The 14,454-nt window shown below is 38.1% G+C and overlaps 1 protein-coding gene across 1 annotated transcript in view; it reads left to right on the top strand.

Annotated features, from left to right (window-relative positions):
* Positions 1-14,454, top strand: part of TSPAN13 (tetraspanin 13) — a 19,313-nt gene extending 4,859 nt beyond the window's left edge. The window contains exons 2-6 of the mRNA XM_027723201.2: positions 8,227-8,394; positions 9,402-9,482; positions 10,314-10,427; positions 10,740-10,850; positions 11,987-14,454. Of these exons, the coding sequence (XP_027579002.1) occupies positions 8,227-8,394; positions 9,402-9,482; positions 10,314-10,427; positions 10,740-10,850; positions 11,987-12,061 (549 nt within the window). The 3' untranslated portion in view covers positions 12,062-14,454. The remainder of the gene's footprint in view (positions 1-8,226; positions 8,395-9,401; positions 9,483-10,313; positions 10,428-10,739; positions 10,851-11,986) is intronic.

The following is a 14,454-nucleotide window of genomic DNA, read 5'->3' as shown; positions in this document are numbered from 1 at the left end:
ATAAGAGTACAGCAAAATTACAAATACATATTGGGAAATGTTTTGCCTCTGCCTTGGGAATCCCCTCAGCTATACCGTGTGTCATCTTATAGCCAAAGTGACAACAGTTTGTGGTGGCATCTCAGAATCGAGTCGCGTGCTGAGTCTGTAGACCCAGGAGTGGGTTTTGGTTTCTCACTTGTCTTGCACACAGTGCACAGTAGCATTTAGAGCTATGAAGGCAGACTGTCCTTAGGGAAGGAACAGGAGAATGACAGGGCACAGAGAAGGAGGCAATATGGAGGATGGTATGGTTTGATACTGCTGATCTTTTCAGCCGAGTGGTGCAGATGATAGACACCTTGAAACCAGGGCAGTTATTGAAAAGCCCTTTGAGCGCCCTATAGTAGCCTTGTAGCTTACATCATTAGTTGTGTTCTTTGTAGTGTTGTTTTTGTTTTGAGGGAGATATATGTATGGAAGAAGGATCTGTGGGATCGCCAGACTTCGTGAAAACATTTTACAGCCTCTTAAGAAACAACGAACAAATACGAAAACGCAAGTAAACATTTTAGGAGACAGTTGTTCTTGTTACTTAGTGAAAAGCTTTCGTTTCCACAGACCAGGGAATATTAAACGGTTAAATTTCTCTGACATTATAGCATGAAAGTAGTTACATGGCCAATAACATAACTCTTTACTAGGCCTGAAACTGAAAGAACAGGCTTTTGTGATAAGAGTCAGGAATGCTGCCTTTCACATAAATTGCTTTTTCACACTTCGTGTCTCAAGGTTGTTCAGTAACCAGACTACTGGTCACTCTTCCTTTAAGTAAGTCGTGTAGTAGATTTTGCTTTCTGTTAGAAACCCTTTGGAGATACCAAAGCTTTCCTTTTCCTTGCAATAGAGCTGAAGAAATACTGTAAGGAGATAAAGTTGCTTACAGGTGAAGTAGCTTACAGCTGTGATAGAAACCATTTTAACTTAGTCTTAACTTGCTGAAGATATACCACCATATACTGTTGTTTGCCTGTTTTAATGTGATGTTTTTAGATGAAGAAGTGCGGGGAAACAGAATTGTCTTCTCTATTCTCTCATTGATTCTCTATGGCTGTGCAGAAACGGCCAAGTTGAAGGGGAGAGTGGTGGAAACAGCTCTACTTTCAATATATATGCCATTTGAGGTTTAAGCTTTAAAGCTTCCTTAAAAGTAGTGAAATATGAACTTAGGGAGGATGTATTTCATCATCTGTGTAATCTTTCTGGGTTTAGTTCCTGTTCCATATCCAGCCTAACAGCTATTCTGTAAATATTTCCATTGTTGGTACCAGTATAAATGCTATCTAATCTCATTACCTGGGAATGGTGAGTCAGTATTTCATGAAATTTAAATTCTGAAATGCAGTTTTTACCTCCTTGGGCTGAGGCTGTAAGAAAGCAGTGGGAACATGAACTTCTGCATATGACTTCCTTCCTAGCCAGCTAGTTGAAATATCAAAAAGTTGCCAGTTAGTCAAAACAGCAGATTTTCTGGTGGCTTACTGTTGTGGGAAGGAGGAAGCGGTTTTAGCATTTGAATTGTTTCTCAATGGCATTGTCTGGAGAAATCATGTGTTGATATCTTGGTTTCTTTTTGTAATTTAGACTGTAAGCTTGTACATAAGTATACAAAGGGTATGTGTGAAGAGAAATACATTTTTTCTAGGAGTGAGGAAATGAGCAACTATGTGCACAAGTGAACTTGAATTTAAAGAGTATAGCAAATTAGGAGATTTATTAGATTTGTTGTTATTTTTGAAACATCTCTGAAGTTCAAATGTTTGTATTTATCTGTATTATTAAAAAAAAAAAAAAAGGAAATCCCCTAAAGTGGAGTCTACTCCATTCCTCTCATCTTCAACTTACAGTCCTTAAAATCTTCCCTGTACAGATACTGACATGGTAGTAACATTTTGTCTAATGACAATATGCTTGATTTTCTTTTTTTTTTTTGACTCCAAGGAAGAAATACTCTTGTCTCATGTGGAAAACTACTGATCTTCACTTAGGATTTGTCCTACCTATAGGTTTGTTCTGGTAAAGCATTTTCTTAATTTCAAATTTATGAGTTTATATGAATGTGTTTGCCTGTATTTGCATGTGTGCTTTTTAAGTAAGGTTGCTAGGGTTTATATTGATGAAGGAGATAGTGTATAGTAAATGAGGATGTTAAAATTTTAAAATACTGTCACCCCTCCACATGCATATGCTTCCCATGGCTCTGTGCTGCTTTTCTGGTTTGTGGACAGTATGTTCTTGCAGCATCATCCTGTACACAAATTACTCCAGTTTGAGATTATTATAAATTCTTTTGCTCTTAATACCTGTTGGTTTTCTATGTGAACGTGCCTTAAGTGAATATGACCTTTTAAATCACTTCTGAGAACAAGACTTGTAGTTGTGTTTTTGAAGGTGTGTAAGTACTTCTGGAGAATCATTCATTGCTCTTTTATTGAAAGACTTCCTTTCATTGTAAGAAGGTGCTTTGTTGATACAGGATTTAGGAGCTATGTAGTGAACTAGAAGGTACAGAACAGTCCTTTGTCAGTGCTAAATCCATCTCTTATCTGCCTGTTGAAACTTTGATTTTTGATGTGGAGGAGAGTGGCAGAGTCTCCATGTGGAAGAGCTGGCTGTGATGTGTGGGAGTGTTGGTTGGAAGGGACTTTTGAGGCTTATCAGTCAAGGCTCCTGCTCAGAGCAGGTTTATGAATAACACTGTCTTGCCAGCTGTGGCATAGTCTGTGGAATCTTGTAAACCTCTTAGAACACAGATTATCAGCTTTCTGAGTGAGGCACCAAACCGCCTTGCAAATGTTTCTGATGTCCAGTCCGAACTTCCCAAGCTGTTACTTGTGATACCCAGAAGAGTTTGCCTCCATGGTTTTTGTAGTGTGCCTGCAGCTTCAGTTACTGTTTGATTATCCCTAGGCTGCCTCTTTGTCAGGCTGAACAAACCCAGCTCCATCACCTGCTTCTCATCCTCAAAGCTCCAGGCCATTTTCTTGACTCTTACCAGGCTCTCAAATTCCTTTTCAACCTGGGAGGGTTGAAATAGAACACAGTATTTGAGCTTCAGTCTCACTAGCATTGAGTTTCCTTTGATTGCACTCCTTGGCTTTCCCTGTTTGCAGTGAGAGCTGACTCTTGGCTCGTACTCAGTAACCAGTTTGATCTCCAGATCTATCTCAGTAAGGCTGTTGTTCAACCGGTCTGATCCCAGGCTCCACTGAAGCACCCCAGGAGCAGAATTTTGCACTTCATGAGATTCCTGTTGGCTTATTCCTTGGGTTTATCAAGGTCCCTCTGAGTTGTCAGTCCCTCTTCCTTGTTTAGTATCATCCAAAAATTTTCTTAGGATTCATTTTGTCTTATGCTCAGGTTGTTGATGAAGATACTGTATAATATTGGTCACAGTATCAGCCCTTGCAGTGCTTCTTACCCTCTACCAGCTGGATGCTGAGCCACTGATTATTGCCCTTTAAGCTTGGCAGTCCCTGTTGCCATCCAGTGTAACAGGCCATTTCTCCAACCCATGCCTTTTCCACTTAGTAGTGAGACTCCTGTGGGAAACTGGATCAGCCCTAATCACTAAAAACTGGACTGTGATTTCATTTATTTCTGGTAGATATATCAAGCAAATATTTGAAGTGTTTGTAACCAAAGCTAGCTTTATGTTTGTAAATTCTTATAGGTAAAATGGAGTTTCACATGTACTTCAGTCTTCCAAAGATGAGACTGATTACTTTGAGGGACTTCTGGTGCTGTGAAATGCGGTCTCAGTAAAATAAAATGTGACATTCAAAAGCTCCATAGAGAGTCCTTTTTCCCTTATTTAGTGGAAATATATGACCTTTTTGTATGTAGGTAAAGCTTGTACGTTTAGAATGTACATTACATTCATGGCTGGGCTTCACGAACAAAGATTTGGGAAGGGCTCTCCCCACATTTGTTACAAGCACGCTGGTGGCTAAAAAGGCCAATGCGAGATAGACAAGTCCAGTTGCAAAAGGCACAGCAGAAAGACTCTTTAGGTGGTATCATCAGCAAGACACGATTTTTTCTGTGTTGTCTTTTCTCCTCGAGAGTGATCCTGCGTGTGTTCTCAAAAGAAGCAGCAGCGTTATGGATAGTGTGTCTCCAGACCTCCCAGCTGGAGGCCAGAGTAGACCAGTGATGAAGATCAATGTGGCCAAGGCTGAGATGTTGTTTCAGGGAGTCCTTGTATCTCCTCTTCGGGGCTCCTCTCTTGCAGCAGCCAGTGGCAAGTTCACCATAAAGCAAGATCTTAGGGAGGCGGTGGTCCTTCATCCTTGAGAGGTGTCCTACCCAACGCAACTGTGTTCTCAGCAACATGGCCTCAATATTTGTGACTGCTGCTTGTTCTAGAACAGATGTATTGGTCACGTAATCTGACCAGTGGATGTTTAAGATTGTACGGACACAGCGTTGATGGAAGCGTTCTAGGAGTCACAGGTGGTGGCAGTAGATGACCCATGATTCGGACCCATTTAAAGGAGTAGACAGCACTATGGCTCTGTAAACACTGATCTTTGTGCTTTTCTTCAGGTCTTTATTTCGCCAAACTCTTTTATGGAGTTTTCCAGAAGCACTATATGCCTTTGCTACCCTGTTGTCTATCTCTCCGTCAATCTTACCATCCGAGGAGATGAGGCTGCCTAGGTAATTAAACTGCTGGACTGATTTGAGCACTGGTTCGCCAATGGTGATATGGGGATGAAGGAAGACTTCCTGATGTGCAGGTTGATAGAAAACTTCTGTCTTCTTTAAGCTGACTTCCAGCCCAAAATTAGTAGTTAGAGTCTCTTTGTTTCACGTATGTTTTACTATGAAGTCTTAGCAGCTTCACTTTTAGAAATACTGCATTTAAATCCTTTCATGTCAAAACACTGGAATAAGCACTGTTGAATAGTCATTTCTAGTGGTTAAACAGTGTCTAATGCTATGAGCCTTGCATTGTTTTACAGACTTGTAAAACTTGAGCTCAAAACAGCTGAAGACATTTTTCCTGTTTGTAGTTGCGTGCGTTTACTTTAGTTTTTCACCTTATGGCATTATAAAACTATATCTAGAGTTATTGCTCAACAGTCATATAGTCCATTCCAAACCTGATAATAAGAGAATAACCATAATTTCATCTTTCAGTCAACACATGGAGGAGTCAGGAACTTAATATTGAATCCGTTTCTGGAATGGTTTGTAAACCTGCAGTCTCCATTTCAGTTTTGAAACACAGAGTCAATTTTCCATGCTTTCAAGTGGCAAAACAATAATGTAACCAATAATGGTTTTGATCCATATCATGGATCTACCTAACTGGATACAGCATTTTCATATAGTTTCAACCAGAGACCAGTAGCACAGGTCTGTGATCACACTGAATTTCCAGATGTCTTAAGAAATTGGACAACTTTGTGAAGTGAAAGGAGAAAAAATACAGACTTGGTGTTATGGAGGTAGCACTTGAAAAGGAAACTGATGGCTCTAAAACTTTAATGTGATCCAAAGGAAAACTAAACTATTTTATGTTACTTTATTTTTCAAAACCATTTAACTGATTCCTGAATATTTGGGGTTCAATAATGTGTTTAAAAAACAGAGATGCTTTTTTTTCCACTTGAAAACCAGAGCTGGTCTCAATTCTGTATGTGACTGTTCCTACCAGAAAAACTTTTTGTGCCAGGGGGTCAGGGTAATAACTTCTAGTGTCATATGACTAATTTCATGCACATATCATCAGATTAATATAAGATGAGATGAGTAACAGCAGCAAGAAGGAACTGGTACCCTGCAGTTCATGCACTGTGTTTATCCAGTAGGTGTTATAGGCACAGATTCTGTCTCTTCTTTTAATTCCAGTATTTTAAGAATAAAACTAGTTTCATCTAATTGTTTTGGACCTCTTATCAGATGAGTGAAGAACTGAACATGTTTTGGTATCCTGGAGATAAATTGGTCAAAAGTAAAGGTTTACATTCAGCTCAGTCAGAAAAGTATTGGTGAAAATCATTAGGAACAAAGTTTCATCTGGTCTTTGTGAAATAAACTGAAATTTGACATTGCCTTTGAGGTTTTTTGTAACAGTTTGAAGAGCTGTGTAATGGCAATGCAAGTTCAATGCTTAGAAGTTGATGCAGAGCATGGGACGTCAGTCAGCATTTGAGTTGAGTTATGGAATTTCTTTTGTTGCTTGCTTGTTTTTGGTGCTTACGTGGAAAAATAAATCTTGCCGGTGAAATGAGACACTGAAATAAAGTGGATGGGCATAGATGGGAACAGGCAGGTCTTGCATATAACTGTCTGCTTAGCAAGGCTAATTTTTTGTGTACTAACATCAGAAAGTTTATAGCCTTGTGCAAAATGGATTCAGAAAATTTAGCCGAGATGCTTTGTTTTGTTTTTTTTCTTCCTCCTCTGTAATTTTGATTCATGACACTTTGGCCTGTTGTTTTGGTTTTAAATAAACATGGTAATTAAGGTCTTTTGTTTAAGAGAAACAAATGTGAAATAATCCCAAAATTCTGCTAGTATTGAACAATTCCTTTGAATTTTTTTTTGTCTCTTCATGTATTGAGAGAAGTGTAGGTCTGATAAATATCCTACTTTTGTTCTTGCAGACCCTTTAATTTCTTTTGTGGATTACTGGCATTTGGTAAAAAGTTTTTTGGGATGTGTTGCTGTGTGAACACACAAAAATCCCCACCCCCTGGGTTTTGGTCTTGATGAGCATCTCAGCTTGTTTTACTAGCTTTCCTGATGTTATCCTAGATTTCTATGTTTCAAAAGCAGTTCTATGTTTCAAAAGCAGCATTGCATACTTCAGTCTTCTAAAATGTAGTTAAACTGAAAAATATGTGGCTGTATTTGGCATTAAAAACAACAGAAAAGCCCAGCTGTAGGGTAAGTATACTGAAATGATAAATTGGAAATTGCCTATTTTTTTGTTAATCTCCTTCCCCACCTCTAGGTAAGCAATAAAATGTCATGAGATATGCCTTGTTTGAATGGAAACCAGTGAGCAGGTACAAGTGCTTGCTCTACATCTGTTATCAAATAAAGCCAAGTAGTTGGACTAGACTAAGCACTTACTGTTTTATTTTTGTGGGGGTTGGGTTTTTTTTTAAATAATTATACAACTTCTGGATGTTTTTTATGAGGTCAGAGTTCCAAAAAGTTAAAACTTGCATATTGAATTGGTGTCATTTAACAGAGAGTGTAGTGAGTGATGTGTTACACATAGGTCTCTTTCAAACCAGAGAGTGTATTGGACATCTGGGTTGGCTTTGTCTGCTGCTTCACTCCTGCTGTACCTCATTACAGATTTCTCTTCAGCTTTTCATCTCGGATTTTTTTTTTTTTTTTTTGCTTCTGTGTTTTTTGGCATGGAAACAGGAAAGGCTGGAGCTTCCTGCCCATATAAACAATAAATCCCAGTGAACTAACAGCAACCGATTATGCCTGCCTTTCCCGAATACCATCTTTAAAAGGAAGGAAACAGCATAAGTATTTTGGGTATTGAAATAGGATTGGGTTAATAGTACAACTGTTTTCTTGAAGAAATATGTAGCAGAGACAGGGCACCTTTATTATTTTACTGCATGAAATTCTTGAGATTCAGATCTAAAAAGTATTTTTATGTGACCGTGTTAACTGTTGTGTTATATCATCAACTGTGTGAAAACTTCCCCAGTTAATTAATACAGCTGTATACCCGATTACAGTTAGCTTTGGCAAAGAGCGCTTTCTTACGCATCCAGAGCTGCGAAGCTGTAAATTCCATTTTCTTTAAATACACTGCCTTAGTTTCACAAAACATCTGGAATTTTCATTCTCATTCAACTGTTGAATTAAAGCCGATGATTTTTAGCTTATTTGTTATGTTATGATCTCGGTTGGTGTCTCTAGTCAGTCACAGATAGTGCAACATGGCTTGACTTGTAGGTAGATTAAATTGTTACAGTCCCACATCAACAGTATTGAAGAATATGTGTGCCTTAAAACATCTGGAACTGAAATTACCTCTGCAATGAAGTGGAAGATTGGTTTGTTTAGGGTTGTGCTTCTTCTCTTTGCACTGGAAAGAAACATAGTACCTTTCTACTAACAACTTTAATGTAAAAAATTGTATCTGTGTATAGGAACCTCTTTTAATACATAGACTAACTTTGTGTTTTCTCTTCCCTCCAGCTGGTGAGCCTGCTGCTGATTGGAATTGCGGCATGGGGAATCGGCTTTGGCCTCATTTCTAGTTTCCGGGTTGTAGGAGTGGTAATTGCTGTTGGAGTCTTCCTCTTCTTTATTGCCTTAGTCGGATTGATCGGTGCGGTGAAACATCATCAAGTATTGCTATTCTTTGTATCCTTCTGATGCATTGCATTGATTGCAGCTTGGTTCAAGCCATGTAAACAACCTGCTTGGTCAGCTGAGACTGATGGGGAAGGTGCTTCAGAAACAGAACAGAAATTCACAGTCTTACTTTGGTCAAGTACAGTCTAAATTAGACTTCCTTCCTGTTTAACTTTATTTCAGCTTCCTTTTTTTCTCCCTTTTCTGTGCTCTGAAGATAGCATTCACATATTGTAATTTTTTGACAGCTCTTTATGGTGGCTTACGTTGTCACAGGTGCCTCTTACTGTGTGCTCAGTCCTACACAGAGCTAAAGTATGTGAACTGTTAATGTTTAATGTTTGCGGTCTATGAAAGAGTACTGACCTCCACTTTACAGACAGCTTAATTGTGTGAGGTAAGTATATGCCTCTGAGCACAGCAACCAAATTGTGAAGGTGATCCCCAACTTTCAAAGTGTGATCTTTAATGTCAAAGTTTATTCTTTTTGTTTTATATTGTTTTCAGATGGAACAGTACAAAAGTGTGTGAGGCTGTGTTCCAAGAGCAACTCTTAGCTTTTTTTTTTTTTTTAAAAACCTAGGCTAAAGTTATTTTTTGTAATTAATTACAAGACTATGTAATTGAAAAGAAATGTTCTGGATATGCAACACCCAGAAAAATATTTTCTTTATTTAAGTGAAATATTTTGAAATGACAGCATGAGTCTCTAAAACTGGAGGAACTGGCTGTAGATTCTCCTCTCAAAGCTCCTCTTATTAACCTCTCTGCTGATGTTTTCTTGCTAGGCAAGAAATATCTAACCTGGCAATACCAGCTATGTGTAGTAGTAGCCAAAAAGAGACAATATATGGTAATTGAGTTCTGGGAACATTATTTTCCACATCCAGCCAGAATTTGCTTCTATAGTTTTTTTGTGTCAAAAGACTTACCCAGTGAAATACTGAATACCATTAGGTGTATATGTTATAAAAGCAAAATGAATTTCAGAGTATATCCTTAACTACTGTTTTCAGTACATGATTATTCTTCTGCTAGTCTTTATTGTCCAGTTTTCTGTCTCCTGTGCCTGTTTGGCACTAAACAAGGACCAGCAGGTAAGAAAGTGTCTTGATTTCTCAGTTTATCTATAACATAATACTATAAATACATATTTACACAGGCACACATCTTTGTATATAGTCTTTCACAAAATGGAGAGAGCGCATTTGAAGAAAATCAGCATTATCCTATTATTTAAAGACTAGACTTTGGTCAGTGCTTGGCTCTGGTACCTAGAAAGAAATACATCTGGGTCCTAAAATGACTTTCAGATGGTTTTTTTTTGTTTTAAATTGATTTAATTTTAAGCTTCTTTTCTAGGTTTATGGTCACAGGTATAGCAGCATGGTATCTTGAATATATCATGTGTTCAGCAATTTAAGATAAGCTAAAGAAGTCTACAGTAATTATAATGAAAAGGTGATAAAGCCACTGAATTCTTCTTGTGTAACTGAAAAGGTTGTAGCTGCATTAGGAACAGAGGTGACCCTTATGTATGAGAGTAAAACAGTCTTCCATGTGGTATGAGACTTAATTCTTACTGCATAAGAGGTGGGCAAAGGTACAGTGACATAATAGGTTTTTTTTTGTTTCAAGTCTGAGCAGTCCCAGTTAAATTCATTGCATGTCTCATTACTAGTGCTCTTGTTGAGTTTAGGAAAAACAAAGAAAGAAAATTAATTATATCCATGGATGTGCTGCTGTTAGGTGCTGTTATTTCATTAGCTACACAGGCTGTTTGGGCACTCAGGTAATTTTTAGTATATTATCCTGTTAAGCATCAATATCTGAAGGTTTTAGTTAGAGCATTATCAACTTGGCCTCATATTGGTTTGCAGTGCAGAACAGTTCAACTAATATAATATGTATTTGCTTATGCCTTCTAGAGTGAACTGCTAGAGGTGGGATGGAATAACACCAACAGTGCAAGAACAGATATTGAGAGAAATCTGAATTGTTGTGGATTTAGAGCTTTTCATCTGAATGAAACCTGCGCAGCTGTAAGTTCTTCAAGCGTGAAAAAACATAACATTTTCATACTGTGTTCAAAAATTTACAACTGTTTTCATAGTTACAGACAGCAGCCTTTTAACAAATGTGTAAAACAGTTGTTAAAGTGATACCGAGCTCTTCTGGTAATTTACTGGAAAGACAATCACAGAGCACCCTGCAAAGGTCGCTTGCTTTTTGGGAGCCTTTTAAAACCGTTAGAGTTTGTCCATGGCTAGCAGTCTCTTCTAGAGCAAACTAGATGCTTTCAGTCAATGAAGGGTCATCAGAAAATGGAGTGAAATTCTCTGTATCTGCTACAGGATTGTTTTAGAACTCGCCAGTGTAAACCATGTGCACCGATAATAGAGGAATATTCTGGAATGGTGCTGAGATTTGTTGGAGGCATAGGACTTTTCTTCAGTTTCACAGAGGTGAGTAGGAGGTTAGAAAATGGAGTGCTTTTCCCTGACTTTTAAGACTTTGTTTTGTGAAACACTTAATTTTAGGGGATTTATTAGACGAAATTTCAGTCCTATCTCAGGAGTCAAATAATTAATTAGGTCAAATTTTTCAAGGCTATCAGCTCTCTTAAGTCTGCCAGAAGGAAGGTTTGTCTTTTTTCAGCACTAGATGTTCTTGCAACTCTGTTATTTAGGCAACAAACGGCAATGTTCAAATGTGGTGCTGTAAAGTTTTAAGTTTTTCGGAAAATTAGTTATTCAGGCTTACTGTTTTCCAACAGTAATAAAAAGAGTGCCATTGCTTTATTTACCTTGTTCCCTCTTCTTCCCACCTACTCCCCTCTCACCCAGACACATAGTCTTTGAGGATTTTTTTTTTTTTGGTGCCACCTGTAGTGCAAAGATAGAGTTGCAGGATGAGTGAATTGAAAAAGCAGGTTAAAATAAAAAAGGTCTTTGATTCTTTCCTTTAGTACCATGATGATACATAACTTGCTTTATTGATTAGTGTATAAAAATCCTCAGAGGATGTCTTTTGTGACCCCATAGTAGAGCATGTGAAAATACTCCTCCTGCTGCATAGTGCAGTTTTTAGAAGGTTTGTAGATACTGCAGCAACCAGAGAGATACAGCAACTTATACAGAATCACTCTGATATCAGCCCTCAATTTCCCTACTAAAAAAAGTGAAGCTGCTGGGAAGGAGGGATGTGGTCGGGGGAATGTCAAGATTTGAAAATACATGAGAAAAATGAAACAATTTGGAGGATTTGTTTATCATTATACTAAAAAGAGATTTGTGAATACTGATCATTTGGGGAAGGGGAAGAATAATTTAACTCTAGACATAACTATAGGTAATATTTTGTATTGCATTGTGGATACAGTGTTGGCTTTTTTGTTTTGTTGTTCTCTCTGTTGCCAGGAATCAATTTTTTTTCTGAGAGGGTGCATTCTTGTTTCTAACTGAGAAAGCTGGTGTGTGGCTGTACAGTTTTAGCAGCAGTAAAATATCCTAAACTTGTGTTTAAAACAAATTTTGTAAAACTGATAGAAGATGAGGTGGAGAGCCTCTGCTTAATGATATCTTTTGGTTTTTATTTTCAGATTCTGGGAGTCTGGCTGACTTATAGATACAGGAACCAAAAGGATCCCCGTGCAAACCCTAGTGCATTTCTTTGATAAGCTTATAAAGGACTGAATCTTCTCTCTGCACCCTCTACTTAAAAATACTGATTCTCCATAGTTTGATATTTCTCCATAATAGGAATTCTACGTGTACCCAAAATAAAATTTAATTTCCATAAGAAATGTGTAGTTTTCATATTTAATTTCCGCTATTTTTCTTCTAAGAATCTCTATCTTAAAGTAGATGGGTGCATTCAGTAGCTGGGCAGAGTTTAACTGCTGGTTAAATAACTCTCTTGAGACTTTATTAATTGATACAGTGAACTCTAAACAGTGAGTTTTATAGCACTACTGGCTTATCTGGTGTAAAAAAAAACCCAGAAGTATTTTCTGCTGTATTCACTGATTACAAAAATTCACATGATTCTCATTAAAATGATAAAAATGTATGGTGGATGGTTGGGTATGATTTGCCTAGGTTTTAGGATGAACTCTAGTAAACTTTTTTGTCTCCATTTTCCTGTTAAGGTAAAAATAGAAGCTAAAGATGTTATTTTCTGTAGTGCACATACATGTATGTTAAGGACTACTGTAGTCTTCACCCCTCCCCTTCCCTGTTTGTTTAGGCTTTCTGTAGGTTTAGAATTTTGTTGAGAATAAAAAATAATTTTAATGGATATTGTCACTATGAGAACAATGAATGAAGAAAACCAGGAGAATGTAATCTGCAGCTGATTAACTTGAAACTTTTTTTTCTTTGACAAGTGAATGAAGTCTGGTATTTGCACAATCAATGTTGGAATCAATGTCTGTCATCTCTGATGTAAGAAACTTAATGTCTGGAAAGTTGTTGTACAGTTACTTTTTTTGGATGGTGTAAAATTATTGTTGTAATAACTCAGCAGTGTATATTTCTCTGTCATCCAGATAACAGTCTTGATTTCATGAGAGATTGAATGATGTGTAAAAAAGAAAGAACAAACAAACAAAGATGGTTTCCAGTAGTTTGTTTTCTAATAACAAAGAAAAGAATTCAAGTTAGAACAATGTTATCCATGTAGTAAGCGTTGTCTGAGGTGAAGGAAGAAAGCATGGTCCCTCTTCCTGGCTGTCCCAGAAGTGTTGCATCAGCTGGAAACAGCAGCCATCTAAGCACCTGAGTTGCATCATGTTCCTTTTGTTTCTAATCCCACTGAACTGCAGAGCTGCGCTCCACTTTCACTTAGTCGCTGCTTCTGGTGTGGTAGGCAGCTGCTGTAGCCTGATAGACGGCTCTGCAGGAAGAAAAGGGGAAGACTATTAAGGCCCTCTGCCAAGGAATACAGCACCTGAGTGAGGTGGAAAGGAAATCAATGAGGGCAGTCACAAGTAGGTTCTCATAGTGTCCCTTTACTAGGGAGATGCCTCCTTATCCTGCAGAGGAGGCAAAAAGAAATTGAAATACATACCCAACAGAGAATTTTCAGACTTTCCCGGGCTGAGTGCTCCTGAAGAAGGAATTATCTCTGAGGTTTTGAAGGGGAAGAGTGGAACCTGAATGCAGAGGGATGTCAGGAACTTGCTAGAACTGCTGCTCTTCAGGTGTAGCTGGTTCAACATCCGTGGTCAGCGCCACCTCCTGGTGCTGCTCTGAGTTCCTGCTGCGCCTGTCCAGCTGTTATCTGGCTTGAGCACATACTTGCACATTCAGGGTAAGAGCTCTTGTGCTGAAAGACCTTAAGAGCCTTCAGACTTACGTTACACTTTAGTAAGTGTATGCAGCGCTTTCCCACCCCCCACTGTTACTGTCCTTTTTAAACAATTAGCTGTTCTCAGTATGTGTCAAGAGGACAGTGATGATGTGGCTATCTTCAGGAACAGTTCATTCTCCTGGTCGAGACAGGCTGTGTATTTTGTACATTGCAGTAAAAAATTCAAGGAAGAGTCATAGGGAGAGAGTTAATGAAGATTAAAATAATACCATATTGCTGCTTCAGTTTTGACTTTTTTCCTGATTATTTTGTTAGTGCTTAGTTTTGGGTGGGTCTGGTTTCATAAATATGGTAGATAATGTTGGAATGCAAATATGCATCAGTGTGAAAATACTGAAAATACTGCCACCTCAGAAACTCTCATGTCTCATAATGTGAATTTGTTTTAGTGGTCTAAAGACAGATCAGTGAATCATATGTTTGATTAAAATTTTTCTATCATATTAACAATAGTTTCTCCCTTCAGGATTGTGATTAAGAAACCCCAAAAAACAACCCATACAAACCTTGACATTTAGAGATGTGGATTTGCTTTCTGAACCTGATTCTGAAGGGGGGCAATAAAACACACTGAGTCTGACTTTGGTTTTGTGAGGGGAAGAGGGTAGCCTCTCAGGGGAGGTCTGACTCACATGTGAGTATACAAGAAATGCTGTGCTGTTCTGACATGCCAAAATAGAGCACTTAAAAAAATAA

Source organism: Pipra filicauda, unplaced genomic scaffold (genome assembly GCF_003945595.2).
Source record: "Pipra filicauda isolate LSUMZ 115617 unplaced genomic scaffold, ASM394559v2 scaffold66_size7647185_pilon, whole genome shotgun sequence".
Lineage (NCBI taxonomy): Eukaryota > Metazoa > Chordata > Aves > Passeriformes > Pipridae > Pipra > Pipra filicauda.
This window is presented reverse-complemented; position numbering and strand designations above follow the sequence as displayed.